The 23,104-nt window shown below is 38.2% G+C and overlaps 3 protein-coding genes across 3 annotated transcripts in view; 1 reads left to right on the top strand and 2 right to left on the bottom strand.

The window, feature by feature from the left end:
* CDC73 (cell division cycle 73) overlaps window positions 1-1,185 on the bottom strand; it is a 104,118-nt gene extending 102,933 nt beyond the window's left edge. Inside the window, exon 1 of the mRNA XM_084291602.1 lies at window positions 965-1,185. Coding sequence (XP_084147728.1) covers window positions 965-1,095 — 131 coding nt within the window. The 5' untranslated portion in view covers window positions 1,096-1,185. The remainder of the gene's footprint in view (window positions 1-964) is intronic.
* A 1,690-nt stretch (window positions 1,186-2,875) lies between these two features.
* GLRX2 (glutaredoxin 2) lies at window positions 2,876-5,257 on the top strand. The gene is made up of 4 exons (XM_084290774.1): window positions 2,876-2,923; window positions 3,200-3,269; window positions 3,794-3,970; window positions 4,597-5,257. Exons 1-4 carry the CDS (start codon window positions 2,889-2,891, stop codon window positions 4,714-4,716), a joined length of 402 nt encoding a protein of 133 aa, XP_084146900.1. The 5' UTR covers window positions 2,876-2,888; the 3' UTR covers window positions 4,717-5,257.
* A 1,572-nt stretch (window positions 5,258-6,829) lies between these two features.
* Window positions 6,830-18,746, bottom strand: RO60 (Ro60, Y RNA binding protein). Its single transcript, XM_084290769.1, has 8 exons — window positions 18,163-18,746; window positions 17,425-17,645; window positions 17,012-17,158; window positions 16,134-16,271; window positions 15,687-15,803; window positions 14,832-14,945; window positions 14,277-14,423; window positions 6,830-12,951 (listed from the first exon to the last, which is right to left on the bottom strand). The coding sequence occupies exons 1-8, from the start codon at window positions 18,740-18,742 to the stop codon at window positions 12,799-12,801; spliced, it is 1,617 nt and encodes a 538-aa protein (XP_084146895.1). The 5' UTR covers window positions 18,743-18,746; the 3' UTR covers window positions 6,830-12,798.
* Window positions 18,747-23,104: the final 4,358 nt, after the last annotated feature.

The raw sequence follows: 23,104 nt of genomic DNA, 5'->3' as shown, positions 1-23,104 counted from the left end.
AAGCTTTAAAACTTATCTCTTTATGCAAATATTTTCTTCCTCTCCGGTCTACCTACCAGTATCCCTTCTCAGCCAGGAAGTGCAACTAAATCCCAAGCAAGTTTCTGAAAGCTTTAAATAGACAACGAAATACCACATTTCTAGCTTTAAACTGAACGTGAAGTTACAGCAGTTTTAAAAAAATCTGCCTACAAATTAACATAAGCAGACAGATTTCTTTCCTTTCTTCCTCAAACTAGAGGACACTACAGCACTGTTAACGTCCTTATCGTAATTATGAAAAATCAAAAATCAGTCCCTGGGTAGCGTGAACTGCAAGGGTTTTGTTTGAGAAATCTGTGGCTTTCCTGGTCGTGCAAGCTTCCGAGCACACGGCACTCCCTTTGATCACTGCGTACAGCGCTCGCTACCTGGCATTTAACAACCAGCGTTAGTTTCCCTTGGGTTGAAAGGATTCACTGAAGCCCTTTCAGGGTGGATATCCCAAGCCTGCAGCTGCCACTTTCCGGAGAAAGGTGAGCAGAGCAGCCCCTCGCACGGCAAGCCACTGAGTCCAACAGGTACAGAAACCGCCGTTCTAGAACTTTTCTAAAAAAGCACAAAGTAGCACTTAACCGACTGTAGCCGCTCCAGGAAAAGAAAAGCGATTTCCAGCTGCCTGCTAGGGCAGGGCCGAGCAAACCCCCGTTCCCCGGGGCTCACCGCCCACTCCCCACCCGGAGCCCGAGCTGCGGGGGGTGCCGAGCCGCCCGGAGCCCCGGCACGCACCGATTTTGGAGGATTTCTCCCCAAAACCCAGGACAGGCTCCGCGGGGCTGCCTCACCCCCCTGCCCACCCACAGCCCCCGGGGGCGACCCGAGGCGAGCCCGGCGGCCCCGGGAACCCCCCCTAAGGGGCAAACGAGGCCCGGCGGGGCTCAGCCCGGCCGCCACCCCCCGAAACCCCGCGTCGCCGGCGGCTCACCCCCAGATGACATAGTTGGTCTTGACGTTCTTGGGCCAGGAGAACTCGCCGAAGATCACCTCGTCGCCCTTCACCACGATCTCCTTCTTCTGCGTGTTGTACTGCCGCAGCACGCTCAGCACGTCCGCCATCTTCTGCCCGCCGCCGCCGCCGCCACCACCGCCACTGCCGCTGCCGGCCCCGCCGCCGCCGTCCTCGTCGTCGCCGCCGCCAGCCGCGAGAGGACCCCGCCGCCAGCCGCCAGGCCCCGGGCTGCCCGCGGAGAACGCCTGAGCAGCGCCACCGCCCCGCCCCGCCCCGCCTCGCCCCGCCTCGCCTCGCCTCGCCCCGCCCCGCCCCTGGGCGGCCGCAGCGGGCTGAGGGGGCCCCGCCTGGGGTCTGCCGCCCGCCCGTCAGAGCGGGGTGGGAGGGGAAAGGGAATCGCTGTGGTGTGACCCCGGTGTTATCCGGCGCTGAAATCACTCGTCAGACTTTAATTCCTGTCAGGATTCAATTCTGGCGTTGAATTCCCGTCAGGATTTAGTTCTGGCGTTGGGTTCTGAACCAGCACTCGGTTCTGACACGAGCAGGCGGTTGGCACCCCAGGGGAATAAAGTGATCCCGGAAATATTTGGTGTCTCTGCAAAAAACTTTCCTCACGCACCAGCTCCTCATCATCTGCATGGCCGGGTCCGTGCAGCGCAGAGGGGAGGGCTTCGTGGGGCTCTGTGGCACGAAGTGAGCACACCTTGTCAGGCTTTTTGTCAGTCCAAATCCATGTTTTCCCCTAAAAGCACACCTTTGCTGTCTCCTCTGTCCAATTTAATATCTTCTGCTCAGCCACAGCACTGGAAATGAGCAGCACAGCAGAACCCACTGCACTGCTCCCCGCCGGGCAACACTAATGCTGGGATATAGCATTCATGTACCGAGGAAGCAAAACCACCATGAATAAACAGAATTGCATTCTGAATAAACAGAACGTAACTTCTCAGATTAGATTTACTGCAGCTGCAACCCATGAAAAATTGAAATGGAAATTGAAATTCTTCCAGTGGTTCCAGTCCTGTTTCTGTTTCTCATACAGAAACTACTTGGCATCACCTAAGCAGCTTTTAACTAGACTACAAATACTTTCTTTAGCAACACACAAAGTCATTATGTTTCATGAAGTTGTGGTCGTTTTACCTTTCTACTTCAGCGTGCCTTCGTTGAAAGTTTTAGATGGAAGTATGCAGAACTGTTCTCACACTTTGCTTTGGGGAACATAGTAAGACTACCAATCGGTATTTTTACCACATGGTATTAGATACCTGAGTGCTTATCAGCTTTAGCCCAGGCGATGAATCTAGAAAACCTTTATCTGAAAGGGTAAAACCTGTTAGGGCTTGGTACAGCGACAGCACACTGCCAGGGCACAGCTTCCAACTGCGCTTGTTGACCACGTTAATGCAGCCGTGGTTTAGCAGGCTACACCCACGCTTTTTTTTTCATCAAAAGGTTTGACAACTTGCAGCCACAGGTAAATTCACCAAGATTACACACACCAAGAAGGATTGTTTGAGCCTTGTAGCACAGGAGCAAGACAAACACACCGGGTCTGAACAGGGTCAACCTGCTACCCATAAGGGAGCACCAGCAGCCCACACGGGTCGCTTTTACACATGAACTGATTTCCTTGTGCTGTTTGTCACAGGACTGACGGCTGAACTTTTACACTGTCCCACCCCAGCGGACGGGCAGGGGGCACCCGCGGCACCCCCAGCCCCACCCGGCACCTCCCCAGGGGCTCAGAGGCGGCCCCCGGGGCGCCACCCCCGAAGCAGGCAGCGCCGCGGGCAGCCCCGCGCTCGGCCGGGAGGCGGGGAGGGGGTGGAGGGGGGGCCTCGAGCCGTGCCGGACCGCCGCGAGGACTGCGGGGCCACGCCCCTTCCGGCCGGCCGCCATGTTGCTGCGGGGGGCGGCTGGGCTGCGGCGGGGGTGGGTGGGGACGGGACGGGGGCGGGGGGGGAGGGAAAGGGACGGGGAAAGGGAAATAAAAAGTGTTTGTCTGTAAAACTAGGGTTTATTTTGATCGTCTTGCGCGCTGTGCGAGCTCGTACAGCCCCCGGCGTTGCAGCTGATGTGAACCCGAGTGTGGCGGGGAATTATGAGAGATATTGACAGCGCTGCGATGCTTTAAAAATAATAATTTGTGAGTTGTAAAAGGTGCCGTTTCTTTGTAAGCATGCCTATCTGACTTGTGTTTCTGTTTAGTTTTGGGATGGGGAACAGCCAGCCCGTCTCTGTTGGGCTGTCCAGCAATGACGCTGCAAACCAAATACAGGTAACAAATTGCTTGTGTCTTTAATTATTATAATATAATATTATAGTAACGTAATTATATTATAATTATTAATATAATGTTATATTTATTTTATAATATTATATCATTTGTGTCTTCAACTGCTTGTGTCTTTTTTTTTTTTTTTTTTTTAAATTGTGGCTGCTTCAAAGCTTGTCTGAATTACACAAAAAAATTATGTGAGAAGTTCTGCCTGTCCAACCCACTTTTTAACAATTAGTTGTAATTAATACCAAGTAATATGGGCAGCATTGTTCATCCTTAGTGCTGCCACCTGGTCTTTCTAGGCTGTATCCTTTGTACGTCTTTCTTCAGCCTTCTAGTCTAATTCAGTACTGTCATCAGTATTGGGGATTAAAGTTAGCCAAATTACTGCTACTAAACATTTGTTACAGTAATAGCAGATTTATAATTTCCCTGTTTGATTTCATGGCTGTTGGATACCGTTAAAATACACTGACTTAAAAACAAGGCTCGCTTACTTGAGTGTTCTTGTAAATATACAGGATATTATTTCAGAGAACTGCGTGGTGATTTTCTCTAAAACAACGTGCTTCTACTGCGAAAAGGCAAAAAAGCTTTTTGAGCACATGAATGTAAATTACACAGCTGTAGAACTGGACTTGAATGAAAACGGAAGCCAGATACAAGATGTTCTTGAACAGATGACTGGTGGCAGAACAGTGAGTATACTTTCTTGCATGGAGTAAGAAAAGTAAGAATTTAAATTATGTTTTCCATGGGTTATGGACGTATCAAGGTCTGTAGTCTTCTGAGATGGGTAAACTTGGGATGCAAGCTCCTAAATGAAAAACAAGGCACTGCAGAAGGGTTCTGTGCTTTTTCTTGAGACCTTCTGGCTGTCCCTCAGAGGTGATCTCTTTTCCGTACTGCCACTAAGATGACTGAAGTATCAAAGTCAGTTTTCATTTGTACGGCTGTATTTATTGCATTGTGTTTAACACTTAGCATGTTTGCCATTCCTTAATTTTATATAGCCTCACTTGACTCAATTGTATGAATCTTCCCTATAGTGAATTCAAATCCACTTCTGAGTAGCAAGTGAACAAAGTTTTCAATTTCCGTAAATGTTACGGAAGCAGGAGTTGTACCGTAATACTGAAACATTAATATGCATATTAAGAGAGTAAATGGTGTGTGTGTGTGTGTGTACATATACATACACATTCCACTCTTAGTGTAGGTGTGGGTGTGTAAGCTTACATAACAATACTTGAGTCCACAGGGCTTTGCTCTAGGTTTTTGTCTTTTTTTGAAGTGACTGATGCAATTTTCTTGTTCTTGATAGGTCCCAAGAGTGTTTGTTAATGGGACTTTTGTTGGAGGTGCTACAGATACTCAAAGACTTCATGAGGAAGGCAAGCTACTGCCATTGATTCATCAATGTCAGCTGAAAGGAAAATCCTGAACCACCATCTAGCCTAGCTTAGTTCTGCCTTGATATAGGTACAAATTCACACAAGTTAAAAAGATTGCAAAGACACACTGCATCAGCTGGGGGGTAACAGTTTCAAGCCAAGAATTTCTGAATCTCAGATCATTCTCTGACACAGACTCTATGGAACTGACAAATTACTCGGTTTCCTTGCCTCAGCTTTACCACAATCGTTAAGAACCTCTTGGAACTCCAAGTGTATTCAAATGATGTCATTTTATTGGTGTTGCATTGGTGGTAGAGTTAAGGTTTTTGAAGTATCCTGGTTTTTATTTTGTTTTCCTGAAAGTAAGGTGTCTTTCTAGTCTCATTCTACCACAGTTACACTACACGGTCAATGTAATGGCTTTGTTAAATTTTAAATGTCAAATTGCAATCAGAGAAAGTACAAAGCATCACTTTTGTAGTGATGTTGCTGCATGTCATGTTTCTTACTGTTGTTCATCTGTTACTTCTACACTACTTGTACTAGTTTGATTTTTTTTTCGGCTGTTATTAAAAGCAGTACCTACTGGCTCTGCTTCTGTGTATTCCTAAATAGTGCTGAAACCACTTCTTTTTTGTGCAACTTTAATTGTAATTTTATTTCCAAGAGAACTTAAATGTAAATTAGGGGAATGTGTTATGCAAGGATGGCATCAGTGAGTATGCTTTGTGATATCAGTTGTTCTTTTAAATAAAGGAGGCTGGCAGTAGAGGAAGTAGGTCATCTTCACTGTTCTCTCCTACAGTTGCTCTCAGTTGGAGCAGAGGATTGCAGGTAACCTGCAACTTTGGGGTCTTGCAAAGGGTCAGTCACTGTTTTAAAACTGACTAGGCTTTCATTGTATGAGAGTATCTTAGGATCTTCTGAAGAGGCTTGAACTCTAGGGTCTCCCAACCCTAGCCCCTGTTCTTTGGTTAAATTCTTTGGTCATATATGTCTGTGGAAGATTAGGGTAGTAGGAGGTTCTCCCTTGACAGTCACCAATGGGAGGGGATATCCACCTTTGTTTACCTCCCTCATACATGTATTTCATCATCTGATCTTGTAAGTACTTAATTATAAGTTCAGGTGCTATGGAAAAAGGGAAGAGAGATCCTTGCAGTTGTAGAGTGGTAGGTAAGCACTTTCATCTTTACTCTCCACTATATCAGTCTGGACGCTGTCATTCTGGAATATCCTGGTGTAGCCAGGCAGCTCAGTGACACTAAACTCTACATCATCATCAATCCAGTGCTGTTATGAAACTCAAGACCAAGTAAAATGGGTCTAATATGCATAGAGTTTATTTAGTACTTAAGTTCTACAGTCAGAATGCAGTTTACTAGCAGTATTAACTTGCAGTTAAATGTCTAAAAAACCCAAATTCAATAGTTTCAGTACAATGTACATCCAAAGCCAGAGCAGCCACTGCCAAGACTTGGTTATTTCAGAAAAGTTCATCGTACGCGAGTAGAAAATTATATCCCTTTCCTCAATAAAAGGGACTATTACACTACTAAAGATGCACAGTTTAGAATAAAAACATTAAGTCCATTTTTATTCGCTCCTTGTGAATAAGATGTCTGTTATTTCCATTGTTGCAGGCACTGCGTGCACGTAAACAACTTTCTTTCCACAAGGAAACAAAGTGCCACATCCACCTTCAGCTCAAATAATTGTGACTGTAAGGCTGTCCTTTGTGAATTTGACGACTTCCATGTTGCAGTGCAGCTTTGAAACAAATTTAAGTAACAATTTGTAAAAGTTCAGTATAGAGTCCTCTGCACTGTGCATCTTTAACGTGTAATTAGCTAACTAAACACACTGACCTTGTTATATTATTATTGCAGTTCACTACCTTTTGCTAGTTTCATCGTTGCCTTAAGTCTTTTTTTTACAAGGACACACTCATTAAGTTAAAACACCATCAAATGTGCATCTCTCCCTAAATTTATACTTAATAAAGCAATTTAGTTTGCACATGTGCTGGTATCCAAGTGTTCTTTTTCCCTGTGTATAATTCTTAGGCCAGTTTTGTTTTCTTAGATTAACAATTTTGCACCTGAAAGCTTCTAAATCCATCATGTAAAAATAACAGTACGCAAAGGAATTTTTCAAAGACCTTACTTTTCATTTTGTTCCCTGATAGAAAAAGTCCCAAAACAGTAGTTTAAAGTACCCCTTTGAGTTCTACGTTTCAGAAATCCCAGGGCAATGTCACTTAAGGCAATATTCCATTCCAATAGCTGAGAAAGCCTACTATACGCCTGCAGAGCCTCATGAGTGCCAGTTTGTTATTTCTTTTCAGCTATATTAAGGCTCCCCATCCAAATGTTTTCTCATTCATTTTGTATCGTTTCATAGAAAGTAGCAGCAAGACAGTGCCTTCATTATTGGATGGCACAAAGCCATGTTATGTTTAAGTTATTTAAACATTATATGGCAGTTCAAGTGTGGTTCTACTCCAGGAACAAAAAAGGGTAGGGAGAGGCATTCAAAATTAAAAGTTCCATATTTTTTGCTTAGTAGTGTCTCCAGAAGAAAAGCTGTTTGTTTTAAAGTAATGGTTGTCTTGGGATGTGAATGTTAAAAATTGTCCGTTAAAATATTCTGTAATAGGAATTGTACTTAAGCACTCATCCAGCTCAAATAACATGCTCCTAAGAAGCATGAGTAGTTAAAAACAAACATTAAGTTATTTAACTAAGCAGACAGAGCTGTGAATGCATTCATCTCTTCATTCCTTATACGGAATTAGTTTGAGAGTAGAACTGCACTTTTATATGAGAATGTAACAGAATAGATGTTTTATTGTAAATAGTTGTGCTGAACTAAAAAGCTGGTAACATTAGGAAAACAGCTATTTCCATTCGTTATTTGTTAATGAAGTATTTGTAAAAGTTCTGACTGTACCACATATATATATGCAAATATATTTATTTAAACTTAAATTCAGAATGCAGAAATACCTAAAGAAACCACATGTTACAGTATCAAAATCATAAATCCAAATGTAAGCACACATACTTAAAGACACCATACCTTATGCTGCAGTTAGCTAATTTTAAGTCCTAGCTCTCAGAGCAGCACATACAAAATATAGTCCTACTGTTTTATCTTTTCCCCCTAAGTCTTACTCAGCAACATTGTACACTGTACTCCGTCAGGGTATGATGAAATCTCTACCATTTCAGCAATAAAGCCAGTAGAACAATTTACTTACAGCGTATTTGTCCACTGTGAGCCACTGCAAATAGCTAAATAAACCCTATAAAGTGATGAAATGCTTAAAAAAAAGAAGGAAGATTAAAAGCACAAGCAAGACAAGTGATTTTTGCTGAGGTTTGCTTCTACATTCTAGTCTTCCAATATTTTCAATATTGCTAAAAAGCTGCCCACTCATCCAGAAGATTCATTTAAATGTTTCCTTAATTCTGCTTGTAACAACTTGGTAACATACGACAGAATGAAAAGCTCTGACCCACCCAACAAACTCGAGAAAGAAGCTTTACATTTGAAAAGCCAATTTTAAATGGTTGTTTTATAGAAGTAAGCCATTTAGTTTCACAGGCAGATGTTGGATTTTTTAAAGAAACAAAGATGCGCTTTTGTAATTTATGCAACTTTCTTTTTTAACCAAAAGCTGATAGATACAGCAAATTAAATATCTTATTAGAGATTCATATGATCAAAGAAGGTGAAAAAGTTGTCCCTTTTTAAGTTAAGATAAATACTGTGACATCAGTGCTGGCGTAAGTTGTTTAGCTAAGCTAACGTGCTTGATGACAGCAAAATGGCAGATTTAGAACAGTGGCAAAAAAGGAAAGGACAAGAGCTTGTGAGAAGAGGTTCAAGTATAGGTCTGGGTTCACGAGGTGATGGAAAAGGAGAAAAAAGCCAACATTAACAGAAAAAAGGAAGAGCACAGAAAAAAATGGGTAATAGAAGAATCAACATAAACGGAACCAATACTAATGCTTTTGGTATGGTGGCTACATGATTAAGCAGCACAGCATTTTGCAATGGAGAAAAATATTTTCCTAGTGTTTTTACAGAGTCATTAGTAAAATACATTTCCAAAACTGCTGGTGTACTTTTTAAGCCAAGAACATACGCTTCATTGAATAGCCTTTGAAAGCCATACCCATAAATGGGTATTAGTGGGCCCCAATTTAAAAGCAACAACAACAAAAAAGAACAAATGTCCTGTCCCCACAATGATTTATGTTTCACAAACGGGTTTAACAGTGATTTCAAGCAGCAAGGTACTTTATGGCCAGTTATTAGAGGCTGTTATGTACTGGGCAGTTAGACTGGCACTGCTAACTTCAGACCTAGACCTACTTTGAGACTTCTCTTTATTAAACACACAACTGTGGATTAAGCCCCAAGTTCTACCTGTAAGGAAGTTCTACAAGCATCCCAAACTCTCCCTTTCCTTGCTATAGGTCTAAAAATCCTGGCACAAAAGTCTAATTCTTGGCAAAATTATTACTGTCTTTATTCAACACACAATACCGATGCATAATTTTAAAGAAATCTTGAGCAGCACGTGCCCACATTCTTGTCTGTATCACTGCTACGCGGAAACATGACCTCTGATGTCCACTGGTTACAGCCCTTCATTATAGAAGAACATTTTACCTCTGCTGTGCTTCCAACCGTTACATCCTTTTCTTCTTTCTTTATGCTAAAGTGCCTGAACATTACAGTCTTAGACAATAATCTAACACTTAAGAATTATCAGGGGCTCACAGTGAAATGACAGTCAAACTGAAAGCCTGTTAATTCTGACAAATAACAAGAAACCTGCATTCACCTAGTCTACACCTGCACTCTGCATTTAGATTTTTATTGGTTTTTTTTTCTTTTTTTTTTAATGTTTTGAATAAACTTCACTATCTTTAAAATCTTTCCTGTCCTATCTTCACTACTAAACTGTAGCGCACAATTATAGCCCCATTTTCGTTAGTCAGTGTTCCTCCAATGCAAACAACACTAACTTGAAAAAGTCATTTCACACTCTATAGTGAAAGGTTTTATTTATTGTATACTGAACTAAAGCTGAGAAACTGTGTCTTAGCTATTTTTTTTTCCTTTAAAAAAATTACAGTAATTGTTGCCTCTTCACATGTCCAGGTATCTTTCTGGAAATTATTTGTTTAATAACTAAAGACTAAAATCAGGAGAAATTTGTTACAGCAAATGAGTCAGACAGTTCCCCTAAAATTCAGCATACGACAGAAAAAAAAGATCAGTCTATGGAAAAAGAAAATGCAGGATCAGTCTTCTTTGCCCCTTACTGTATGATAATAACCAACTCCAGACAGAAAATGGGAGGAACAAGGGCCAACATACTGCCAAATTTCATCTGTCAGCATTTACTTCAGTTTCCCCTCTCTGTGGAAACTTTAAAGGAGAACAGATGACAACATGATCTCGACAGTGCTAGCTTTACACTGGAAAACCAGCATCTACAATAATCTGACAAGATTTTTTGGTACAGAGATATGGTAAATATTTAGGGGCAAATTATGTACTCCAGCATGGGTGACTATCTTTAACATAGCACATAGCTATCTAGTGTCAACATTTTCTCTAAGTTCTACTGAAAAATTCACCTTCACTTTTACTGTAGTTCAAGGAATTTTATTTTAAACCAGACTGCTTTCAAAGATGCATCGCTACAATAACTGTTCAATCAATCCGTTAATAACTAGTCTAATATTTATTTGCAGTAAATTTATGCAATTGACTGCAAAAAAGTTACTTGAAATACCAGTTTAGGTTTCTCATTTCATATTTAGTCCAAAATATTTCCTATTACTTCACAAAAACTACTTCAAAAAAGAAAAAGTACCTGCAAAAGATACTTATCTGTCAGTTATTTTCAACATCGCTAGCTTAATAGGAAACATCTATTCAGGTGTTTGACTATTGCCTCATTTAAAACACATTACTACCAAAAACAACTCCAAAACATCAGTGCATTTACTTTAAATAATTTACATGTAGTGAGCAAGTGCATTTACGCCCCAAATTCCTTGTGTTCGTTTTGCAAGGAGACTACACTTGGTAAGAAGTTTTTCAAAGGAAATGGCTAATTTTCAAACTCAAAGTGCTATTTTATCAGTTTCTGCAGGAACGCTTGTTTTTTTCTGGATGTCACCTGACAAGCTGGTGGTAGTCCTGTGTTCAAGCATTCTATCAGAGCTGTACTGTAATAGCAGGGATAATTCAGAAGTAACTACATTCATGTCCACTGAAAACTAACATTCTTACCATCAGCTCTTTAAGCCACAGATTTAAAACAACTCTCGAGTTGTTCCTATACATCAGTGTCAGAAAAGGCTTCCTTCACCGTTCTGATTTATTCATTAAGGTAGTGTGTAAGTGTGTAGCAGAATACCTTCAGTAACATGTAATCTCACATTTTAGATAGCACCAAAATAGATAACCATCCTACAGAATGCAAGCTTTGAACTTCGAGTCAATATGTAGGAGGCATAATGAAAAGTGTTACAAGTATCAAAAGTATAATATGAACTTGAATTTTACATTTAAAAGCTTGTCTTTTAGGCAGAAAAATATGGTCTTACATGTCATTTACCACAATCGGGTAATCTTTATAAACCATAATTATTTTCAAATTAACACCAAATTCACTGTTTAAAACAGCCAGAATTAGCATAAAAGAGGCTGACATACACATCTTGGGGAAGTTGTAAAAGCATCTCTGAAAAAAAGCTCTCAGCTTTTAAGACTGATCTGTGAAAGAGATCTTTTAACTTCCCCCCTGAACACACATACCTAAATACACACACACACACAGATTTAAATACATATACACATGAATTGCTATTGGTTCCTGTTCCAAAGTGGTAAGATATTCACTAGCTTTCTCCATATTTACTCACATTCTTACTATCAGACTAAAAAAAAAAAAAAAAAATCCAGTTTCAATCACTTCCTAAACAAGATTTTGAGAACGAGGCAACTGTACACTTCATAAAAGTTTTTAAGAATTGGTCACTATAAACTGGAGGTAGTTTGGAAAAATGTTAGATTGAATTAATTTAAGAAATCAGAAATAATGTTAATCTACAAAAAGATTTTTTTTAAACGAAGTATTCTCATTAGGAAGATTTTTGTATCATCCAATACATTCCTTTGAAGAAAACGTAGCCGTTTGTTTCTGGTTGTTGCTACTCAGCTTTCAAGAGTAGGCTAAGACACATGCACTTGCTGATCTTCCTCACTGAAAGTGAGCTGATGCTAACTGAAGTTACAACATGTACTGAATGTGGCTTCCTTGCCATTTCCAAGACCTTTCGCTACTAAAAAGTTTGTTGAATATTCACCAAAGCACATGAAATCTAAAATAGTGCTTTTGAAACTGCATTGTACAGAAACTACCCCTCTCTCTAGAAAGAGTTACTTTATCCTCGAAAATCCAAGTAATCTAAATAAAAGATGAGCATGAGCTCTTCCACTTTCAGTTTTGTCAGTATAAAATCTCACTGGGTAACTTTTATACTGCATCACAGTTACATGGTCTCACATGTGCCAGAAAATACTTCTTTTGTAGATCTGAAGTATAATTATGGAAACTGTTGAACCTTAGTTATTTGTTAAAAAAAAAAAAAAAAAAAAAAAGTCTAAAGAAAGATCCCTCTAAACTAATGTTAGTTGTTAAACTAACATTATTCAAAAGCTAAAACCACTTTTCTGTCCTGCCCATCCTAGGAATAATTCATCAATTCACTCTTGCAAACAAGCATTCCACAGCAACAGGGGAAAAAGAAATCTCAGTATTTATAATCTATTATAAATGAAATTAAATTACATGTTGTGTAACCCTGTAGCTACATTTAACAAACTTCCCATTGTTATTTCAAATTGTGTGCAATAGGAGAAAAGAGAAAAGCGGTGTCTCATCTGCTTTTCTTGTTTTCCCTTCGCAAAACGGATACGCTCTGATATGTATATAATGTGCCATTTTCTAATAAAGTATATTTGGCTGGGAGTTCCCAAGGTGAAAAGTCTGTTGCCAGCAGTGGACCCATTGGGAAGAGCAGATACCTAGAATGCTAAATCAAATCCAAAATGAAGTTCTGAATAACATCCAAAGCTCCTGTATCAAAGCCACATATATCCAACATGCCTCTGTCATCTGGATCGGCAATCGTAAAGCTGTTTGATGTCATCCCGCAGACGATCAATTTAGCAGGAATACCCATTTTCTAGAGGAAGAACAGAAAATATTTTCAGAAATACACACATATACAGTAAATGAAACATGACAGAGGCCAAATATTGCTATCTGGCATACATAAACCACTGTCTGAAGAGGCATACTGATAGAACCTAGGTATGCCGTAACAAGAATTGCAGGCTGCCTGTTAACACCGTACTTAAGCTGCAGTAAAACAGTTATATTTAAACAAATACAAATAAACTACAATGAATGCTATTGGCAAAACTTCCCTGCAATATTAAGATTTATATATTTCAACTGTAAACACTGCATTTGCTATTCTGAAGATCATTCTGAGAGAAAACTTTCAATAATAATAATAAAATCATCTAACACGAATCAAGGAGCATGTTTTTGTCTCAGGCAAAGAGTCCAAGTGTTGGTTGAACAAATAAAGCAGCTGTGACCTGGACAACTCAGCTAAATGAGCTGATTTACATGTCAGTCATGTGTAAGTTAAAACAAAGCAAGTGATATTAAGGCCAGAGTACAGGAATTCTTTGTTAAAAGCAAAAATTTAGGAGTGGGAGGGAGCTAATCTCAACTAAATAACTCTGTGGTAAGGTTTCACTGGGCAAGTTAAAGATTATGGTATTAATTTCAAATGGGTGGACATGGTATGAAGATCAATGTCCATACATACTTGTCTTTGCAGTTTAAAATATATTAATTTAGAAATAGTTCCCTTTAAGCCTAAAAGATTGTTTGCTGTTCAAATAATTTTTAATAGCAGTGTGCTGGTAGGAAGTGTTTTTCTTAGTTCTGTTTCAAAATTGCAAAGCTCCACAGCATATATAGCCAATTTAAAACATATAGGGCTTTGTTCACATGGTACCTATCATCTTATCCTCTTGAGTGTTTCCCTACAGACTTGTCTTCATTACTTTGTTTAATGTTTGTGAGATCTAATACAGAGATCGAAGTTGAATTTAATTCTGGGAGCACAGTACCATTATTTAAGAGCTTCCTGTAAAAAAATTATTTCATCAATTATAAAATTCAGAATCAATTACAGAATTATAGAATGTAGAAATTCATGCACTGTCTCAATACCAAACAAATTTTCACTGATATTGCAAGTACAGCTAGCAAAGTAGGTTAATTACAAATCCTTTTTTCAATTCAATGGTTTTGAATGTGAGCAATTACTTCCACTAATTCAGCCTAAGCATAGAATTTATGTTTTTAACAATATTGAGATTATTATTTACAGCAGATTGCAACAACTTGTTTAATCTGTAAAACATGTAGAGAACTAGTGTTTACTCTATACTGCATTCATCAATTGCAAGCACTCAGAAGCATATTTACCTCCCTGTACTCTCTAAGAGCTGTTGCAGGATGAGTATTTCCAGCAAATGTCTCATTATCAGTAAATACAATGAAGACATCAGCAGCTGTCTGTGTTTTCTGAGCCCATATCATTGGAAGGGAACAATCAGTCGTACCCATTGGAATCTTAAAAGGAAAAAAAATATATATGTATACATGGAACACATTACTACAGAAGTTAGTAACTCATGGAAAATTACTTTTTATGTGAGCCTCGTGGTATATCACATACAGAATTGTCTTTGTTAAACAACAAAACAACAGTTCACTCATTCATTTCACTTAAATAAATAAAATAATGACATAACTGAAGTTATTGTTTTCAAATTAAGCCATTGTGATCTAGCAATGCCATTCTAAATTACTTTATTTAATATTCAGGCAGTTGAAATAATGACATTTGCTGGACTTCCCCTAAATAAAAGGGAGAAAAAAAAATACACAGCATTCTACTATACAGATACAGACTAATCACAGTACTAGAAGAAAAAAAAAAAAAAAGCAATGCATTTTTTTCAATTATTTTTTACATACTTCATACATTTTCACTAAAACTTGAGGTAACGTCATATCAGCTGTCACAGGGCAAGGGACAATTTCATGTGAAAAGGCAACGATATGGGAATCCTTCTCAGTACGTGCTACAACCTGAGAAAGAGGAAGACGAAAAATAAAAATGTTATTTAGAACTTTTCCTGACTGAATCAAGGCATTCCCTGCTGAAGAGGCACCATACCCTTTTGTATGTAAGTCAGCGTGGCTCATTATATACGCTAAAGCTTCACTCTATACTTTAAATACTTTGTAATACTACTGTGAATAGACAGTGCAAAATCAGAGCTGCAGAAATGTTCTCATTACTGTAACTAAAAATCCTTTCCTATTTCTTCTCTCCCCTCTTTGACATAAAACACTGAACATTTTTCAAGGCAAACAAGTTCCACTCTAATACGCACAAGAAGCTTTAGAATATCAAACTGAGGTAAAAGCAATTGTGATACAAAGTCAGTGTTGATAGCTCAAATTATCACAAAATTTCTCAAGCCAATCTGTATTAAATTATCAATGCTTCTGTTTTTTTGTTTGTTTGTTTGTTTTGTTTCTTTGTTTCTTTTTTTCTCCCCAATGTATTTTCAGTTTCAATAGGTGAAAAAGCAGCCTCAACCATTTTGATTAAAACTGGAAACCAACTTTTTTAAAGTGACCTTTCTGAATCTGGCTGCTTTAAGTATCTGGCCCATAAAGCCACACCTTCGGTAACAAAAGTAGTAACAAAAAATTATATATATCAACTTCCTTCTGGTTTCTAACCAGCTTTAGAGTACCTTTGTATCAAAAGTGAAGCTCAAGCTGCAAATAGCTACAAATAAAAGAAGTTTAACGCCTCACCATGGACATCACCGCTGCAACCGTGCTAGCATTCAGCACACTGCCCAGCACTTTTTGGGTCATTGATGCACTGACATCGACTGCAAGTAAGAAACGTTTCCCTGTCGGTTCAATTGTCTAAAAGAAAAAAGTAAGAAAATATCTACATAATATATTAATTTCTTTCTTTTTCTACTTTCAATCATAGACGTGTGGTGTGTTGGTTTTTTTTAATTGTTTTTGGGGCAACATTAGGACCATAACATTGCCAAAAGTTAAATATATGACAGTTTTTTTTTTTGTTTTTTTTTTTTGTCCTCTGTTTAATAAAAATCCCCATTACTAAGATTTTTATTACGAGGTTCTCAAAATATTATCCACCCAACAAATTTTTCTATATTATTTTATAAGCTTTCAGAAAAAAAAGAGACTTCTCAAAGAGCTTAGTGAATTCAAGAACTTTATTACCTTGAAAGTTTTGTAGAACGAAGCATCTAAAGCTTCTAAAATGTCTTCATCAGGACGCCACCAAAGCTTCCCTCTGTTTCCATGTCCAGCTTTATAGGTTTCTAATGCAACCAATATATGGAATGGATGTATTCTACCCTACAGACAAAATAAATCAACAGTAAGTTTTACAAAGTATGAACTCAAACAAACAAACAAACAAAAAATGCAACACAAACTAAAAAGATCCTACTGCAAAATCTGTTTACTTCAATTTGTTCAAAAGGTTTGTGCAGTCTTTTTTAAAGCTGTAGCATGAACTGATAGCTGTCAATTACAGGTAATGATGAACCTCGTTCCCTTTCTAGAATCTTGCAATGAATTCTATTGGAACCCTCTTTTCCCTCTTATTGCATTACCTCTGAAAAAAAAATAAAGCACTGTTAGGAGACAGTCTCCTTGTTTTGTCACTTTTTCTCTCAGCTGCTGCGCTAGTTTCTTCATTCATTTCCTAGGATCTTAGAAGAGTGGCTTCCACTCACTTTTTAGGATTGTGTTTGCTCATTTTAAATTACAACACTCAGGAGCAATGGATGAATCCAACAAACAAAGCTTGCCTCGACATTAAATTAAGAAAAGAACCTAGCCGTCAATACACTTCATTTGTAAAGAAGTTTTGGAAATAGGGGCAAAAAAAATCAAATGAGAAATTAAAGTTTTATTATCAAGGGACAGTAATTCCACTATTGTTGTGTGGGTTTTCTGTTGTTGTTTGGGTGTTTTTTAAGAATAAGCTACACATTCCTTAAAAATAATCTCTCTTTTATTCTGTAAAGAGGTTGCCTGAAGAAATTCTAGTTAGAAGGGGTTAAAAGTGAAAATCATGAAAAATTTCTTACCTTTTTTAGTAATTTCTCATTTCTTAGTCTTTCACATATTATTGCCACTTCTGAGCTTCTTGGTTCAAGCACTGAATTTGCTGTCATCTTTCCTAAATTTCTCAATAATACAGAAATGGGCATGTCCTTCAGCAATGCCTTCCAAACCTATGATCAAAGAAGGAGAAAAAAAAAAAAAAAGATGAGATTCCCAAGTACAAAAACTGACATCTGCACATTAAATAACTGTATTTTAAAATAAACGTTCAAGTTATAAAAAAATGAAAGAGATATTTATTATTTTTAAATTAGCCACTTGTGTAAATAAACTTGGAAAAAATAAACCATAAGGGCTTTTTTAATGGAAATCAAGACGTAATACTCTAAGAAGTGTTAACTCTAAAGAGAATACAAAGCTCCTGAAGTTCACCTACCTCTTTGGATTTCAGATGGTTTGTCAGTAGATGTTCTCTAACCAGACCATATTCCTCTATTAAATGAGTAACTTCCAATTCATCTTTTGTGTGTTTCACCCTGTCCACAGCCTCCAGATACTTTAGAAGTTTTTCAGTCTCAGCAGAAACTGCTTTGTCTTTATAAGCTTCTTGGACGTCTTTCCACCCTTTGGTAATGTATTTAGTGACTATAGCAATTCCTATAGAAAAATATTTTCCAGTCAGGATTACCTTCTTCATATTGGCATTTATCTTTCTGGCAAGCAAACAAGTTAGAGCATTTTTTTGTTAAAAACAACCACCACCACCATAAATGGAATTTCCCAGACCTGCTGACCAGCTAAAAGAGGTCATCCCCATACAAGTTAGAACAGCTGTTTTATTCTCTTCATAAGCCAGGAGCCTAATTCGTTCTAAACCAACAGATCTTCCCAAATGATGAAAAAAGTTTATTTCATCATTTGTAAGCTAGATAGCAACAAAGTGAGGGAATTGTATTATTTTACCTTTTCTTGACATGCACAGAGCAAAACAAGAAATAAACCCTGTTTACCTCTGAAGATAAACAGTTATATTTCTGATGTGATCACTCAGTTCCAGGATATGATCACCAATATGTCATCATTCTACACTGGTACCAGTGTTTCCAAAATAGTTCCACAATAAATATAAGAGGCTTAAAACATAGTATTTCTAGGGAAATTAAAAGCATATTACCTTCACTGGCAGGTTTTAGGTGGGACAATCTCAGGAGATCTTTATGAGACCAACCACTTCTTTGTTTATATTTTGTAACTGCTAAAGCAACAGCCATGCCATTCTTTCCATTGTACCAATCTGCAACAGCTTTCCTCAGTGCACGGCCCCACATGCCACATTTCATGCCCTCCTTCAGATCTTTTTTAAATTGGATGAAAGTAAAGAGATGAGTTGGTATGCAACACACCTCAGGAACAGCTTTAAACGCGGCTTGTTTTGTTTTTGCATCAGAACACTGCGAACAGATTGCAAGAGCAAAAAGCAGGGGCTCCTGTTTTGCTGTTCTGCCTTCTTGACTGAATGTCTTTATTTCTTGAACAACTTCACAACCTCTACCCTCTTCAATTAGCCTTGTTAAAGCTTCTGCATTTTCAAAGCACAGCTTCTGCTCCTTGGTGCAGTAAGTACCACCTTCTGAACCAAAACACAAGAAACGATGCAGTCGATTCATATCGGTGACGTGCCACACATAACCGCTCTCGGAGTTCGGCACCTGCTTTTCATTCACGGATTGCACTTGGTTTGCCTCGTCCTCCATTGTTTACACTTCCAAACGTCTGTTGAAAGATTAATAAAAAGCTTATTTAAAAGTACTGTGAGAACTTGACGACTATATCCTTTTATTGCTTCTTATCTGAATGTATGGATCATATTCATAGATTTGTAATTTTTCCTTCGTGAACCTATTAAGAGTCCGCTCTCAGTGTGCAATAACAAATACCAGTTACAGGAAAAAGAAAAAGGAAAAAAAAAGAATCTCTGTGTTATAATGGTGATAAATTTGTTTCCTTAAAACCAAGCTAGAAGCTACTTTACCACAATCAGTGGCGTACAGAAAATATGGCTGGCGCCATTCCCCTTTGCCACTAGTTTCCTTAGTAGGTTTTTGGATTGTATACTGGAATTTGGTCAGAACTCAGATCTTGTCCCACTCTATTTCGCAGAAGCGCTGGTCATACTGACCAACTGAAGAAAGGTGATGCTAAAATAATTGAGTAAAATACTGCAAAATTAGGTAGTCAGAAGACTTTGTGAGAGTTTAAATATGGTGGGCTTCAGTGAGGCTTTTACAACTGCTTTTTAGCAACTGGCAGTAGCTCATGAAAAAAAGATCTCTTTATTACAGGCTCAGTCTGCTGTTTCAAGCGAGATCCAAGACACGGACATGTTAGCAAATCTTGTACTGTTTTACATTTTCAGCTAAAAAGCAAGGGAACACCATGAAAATCCAGAGTCTGAGCCTTTCAGGTTTATTTACTTATAAACTCTTGAGTTGCAAAAGAGTTCTGCAGTAGTAATCGTAGGCAACAACACTCTTCTTGCTCAAACAACATTTAGCATGATACTATTTAACCTGTAATACACAAACTGAAATAAATGCAGGTGAATCGAAATCAGCAGGGTTACAGGAAGAAAATCCATCATCACAGAATGTTTTTTGGGGGGAGGGACCTTAAAGGCCATCTAATTCCAACCCCCACTATCATCACTAGCCCCAAAACATCAACATGACAACAACAAATTCAGTTTCCTCAGTAAAGAGACTCTAAATAGCTTAAAGAGGTACCAACTTACACACACACACAAACACACAGTACCAATATTGCAATTCATCAGACTCTATGTAGATCTTAAAATATGCACATACAAATGACATTTCAAAGAAATCCATTTGGCATTTTTTAATTATTGCAGATACCTTCCTCTGACGTGCTTTTTTGGGTACCGAAGATAAACACCATTGACCACGATAAGTTAGCGCAAATAAATATCACTAATGCAGACAAAGACTTCTTCCCCAGTGTAGGGGAGTAACGTACTTATTTACAAACAACTTCTGTACTTCCTCTTTGACACCAAATTTTCCTTTCTTTGCACGAGACTACAGACTGCCTTCCTCCATTCTTGCCCACGTGCAATGACATGCTGTCTGCATCCAGAATTTTAAAAAAATAATAATTAAAATAAAAACAAACAAAACGAACAATCACCCACCAGTGGTCCCATTATGTTCTACATGCTGCTAAAATAATAAAAAATAAATAAAAGTCAAATGCTCGTACCAGATTTTAAAAAGCAAGTTTCAATTAAAAATTAACTAAAAAACATCTTTAACTATATTATTCAGAGCATTGGAGCTCAGCTGTTTTTCTCATTACTTAATATTACTTAAATATTCTAACCAGCTTTCCTGCCAAAGCCATTTAAATACATCATAGTTCATCCAACTTTTTCACTGACATCTGAAGGATGCAAATACACTGAAAATAACAAGAGTGGTATTTGCAATGCATGAGTACCATATCAGTTTGTTTTAGATGTCTTAAACACATTAAACAAATAAACACTTAAACACTTAAACAAATGTCTTTTTTCAGTACATTTCAATTAGTTGGTTTCATTACGCAGTAGGTAATGTTCCATAATAAACATAGAAAATCCAAACAAAAATCCAGAAATCAGAAACGCATTAGTGTATTTTTCAGGGAAAAAAGCCAACCAACCAAAAAAAGAAACCACCTGAGTGTGTGAGAAGATACTGAAAAACACCATTATCTTGAAGTATAAGTAAGAATGTAATGCATAAAGGATCATGCCTGAGCAGGTAGATCTCCATATATATGAAACGTACAGAATAATTGCTTGTTGTGTCTTTCTCGTCTGTACCATAACAAATATTACTGCACTGTAACAAAGCTAATGGGAAAACTATTTTCACCCACCTATGGGCTACCAAGACTTAAACTGAACTGGAAGAGCCATGCCTTCGATGAATCAAAACATTTATGATCTCACTGATTGTTATGTATGTCCCTGAGGATTATATTACAAAATATGAGCATTTCTTTTAATATTTTTGTATTTTTCCCTATATTTTTCCATTTGCATGGGTTCCATCCGATACGTCCACTCGCTGTCTCACTTGGACTACACCCAATTATGATGTCCTCACATGCTTTGTCTTCTAGTCATCATCACACGTTAGCTATCATTATCATCACCACCCTGAGAATGGGAACAAAACCTAAATGAAAGAATTTTAACATTTCTAAAATTACAGTTAATAGTTATCTGACTTGAAATTTTGTTGTTGTTGAAGTATTATAATGCAAGATCAGTATTTCCATCCTCCTGAAAAGCAAAATTCCTTTAAGTGGGAACATGCTGTCACGTTAAAATTTTATTGCACTAAAGAAATTTAGAGCAAACCAGCAGGTAAGAAAATTCTCCTGGTGCACTTCTGTGTTACATTACATAACAAATACCATTCATTTATATTACTAATGGACAATTTTTATGTTCACTCAAATTGCTAGGCTTTTGTATGGACTCATAGTGCTGGAAAGTGACAGGTGAACCGCAGCACCTATTGCCTTCTGACACAAACATCCATATTTTAAAAAGCCAGTTACCAATATACACTTCTAGTTTTTCTGACACTTAGCTCTTTAATTGGCTTTCTTAGGAATATTCATAGAGCTATAAAAACAGATACTGTTTTACACTCTTATGCTTTCCACCTTCATTTTCATTCAGCCTTCTAAGTCGTCTTGTTGGATGGCACATAGTATTTCACAATGGAATGAATTACCTGCAGCGTTTCTCCCAATAATAATGCTTACAAGTCTTCTGAAACATTTTCTAATTTTCTAGATGAATAACAGCCAAATAATAAAATTATTAATGCTTTCCAATTAGCATGCTTCCAATTACCTGTATCTAGGATACAAAACAGACATTTCTCAAATGGTTCATTGCTGCCTCACAGACTGAGAGAGGTTCAAATCAACACCATGTTCTGGGTCCTAATACAAAGTATAAATTCCTTAACACCCTTATTCAGTGTTGAACTAATTAAATCATGGTGGCCACTTCTAGATTCTGTTTTATATTTCAGCCTTACAAGTTCCCAAAGGTGTTCCATCTTGCTAACTAGTCTCTCTCCCCTGCCCAGTCTTCAAGGTTATTTTCCTCCTTTAACACCTGTAAATGCACACAGCTTTCACTCCCACAGCTGGATAAATGCAAGTACACAGCGAGTGTCTGCTCTACCAAAACCCTACTCCTCATCTACTGAGCTGCAACAGTGAACTTGAATTTTGAGTACTCATGGAGGATTCAGCAGGAATATTCTGCTTCCATAACCATGTCCGACTTCTGAGCTGTTTGAATGCAGACAGCAGTGTGAAAAGCCTTAAAAGTTGCAGAGTAGACACTTTATAACAAATTAAATTATTAATGGAAGAATAATGATATGAACCTGCCCAGCTTGACAATGCCCAGTTCCCACCAATGGGAGAAAGATCACAGCTGCATATCAACGATTCAAACTAAAACGCTGAAGTTAAATTATTGTGGTTTTGTTTTGGTAAAGCATTAATTAATCAATTTTATATGTATCTTTTAGACATTTGTAAGCATAGATTCTCCATGCAAATGAATTTTATCAAACGTAAACCATAATCCACCAGACTGTTTTCCACAGGGAAGGAGTTTTTATATATTCTAAACATAACATAAATAAATCTGTAAGTAAAATATGGGTTTGCCTGGCACTAAACAGCCTATCCAATGGTTAAGACTTGACTGACAGTCAATACCCATGTGTCACTGTACCATAACACGGCCGAGTTAGCCTCGGTCACGTTTTCTGCGACTACTCCAAATCACTCCTGGTTTTCTTAAGGGATGCCTTACAGCACAAGCTCCAGGTACATACGAAAAAATATATACTTTAAGCAGAAAGCTTTAACAGAACCACGGTCTTTAAGTTCTTAAACGGCTAGGTTAGCAGCGATGCAGTGAAAGCACACAGAGTTAGACTTGGGCTAAGCTGGATGTTTGTGGGGGCAAAAAAGAAAAAAAATCGCGCTGAAAGTTTAAAGACAATACTTCAAAT

This window comes from Netta rufina (assembly GCF_964035555.1).
Source record: "Netta rufina genome assembly, chromosome: 8".
Lineage (NCBI taxonomy): Eukaryota > Metazoa > Chordata > Aves > Anseriformes > Anatidae > Netta > Netta rufina.
This window is presented reverse-complemented; position numbering and strand designations above follow the sequence as displayed.

Bases quoted from the DNA above. Each gene is read 5' to 3' on its own strand.
- RO60 (XM_084290769.1), bottom strand. From the start codon at position 18,742: ATGGAGGACGAGGCAAACCAAGTGCAATCCGTGAATGAAAAGCAGGTG. The intron at 15,804-16,133 runs GTAATAAAGTTC...TTTTTCTTTTAG, and splicing joins CGTTCTACAAAACTTTCAAG to ACAATTGAACCGACAGGGAA. The intron at 14,946-15,686 runs GTGAGGCGTTAA...CCTCTTTCTCAG, and splicing joins TTGCAGCGGTGATGTCCATG to GTTGTAGCACGTACTGAGAA.
- GLRX2 (XM_084290774.1), top strand. From the start codon at position 2,889: ATGTTGCTGCGGGGGGCGGCTGGGCTGCGGCGGGG. The intron at 3,270-3,793 runs GTAACAAATTGC...GTAAATATACAG, and splicing joins ACGCTGCAAACCAAATACAG to GATATTATTTCAGAGAACTG. The intron at 3,971-4,596 runs GTGAGTATACTT...TGTTCTTGATAG, and splicing joins AGATGACTGGTGGCAGAACA to GTCCCAAGAGTGTTTGTTAA.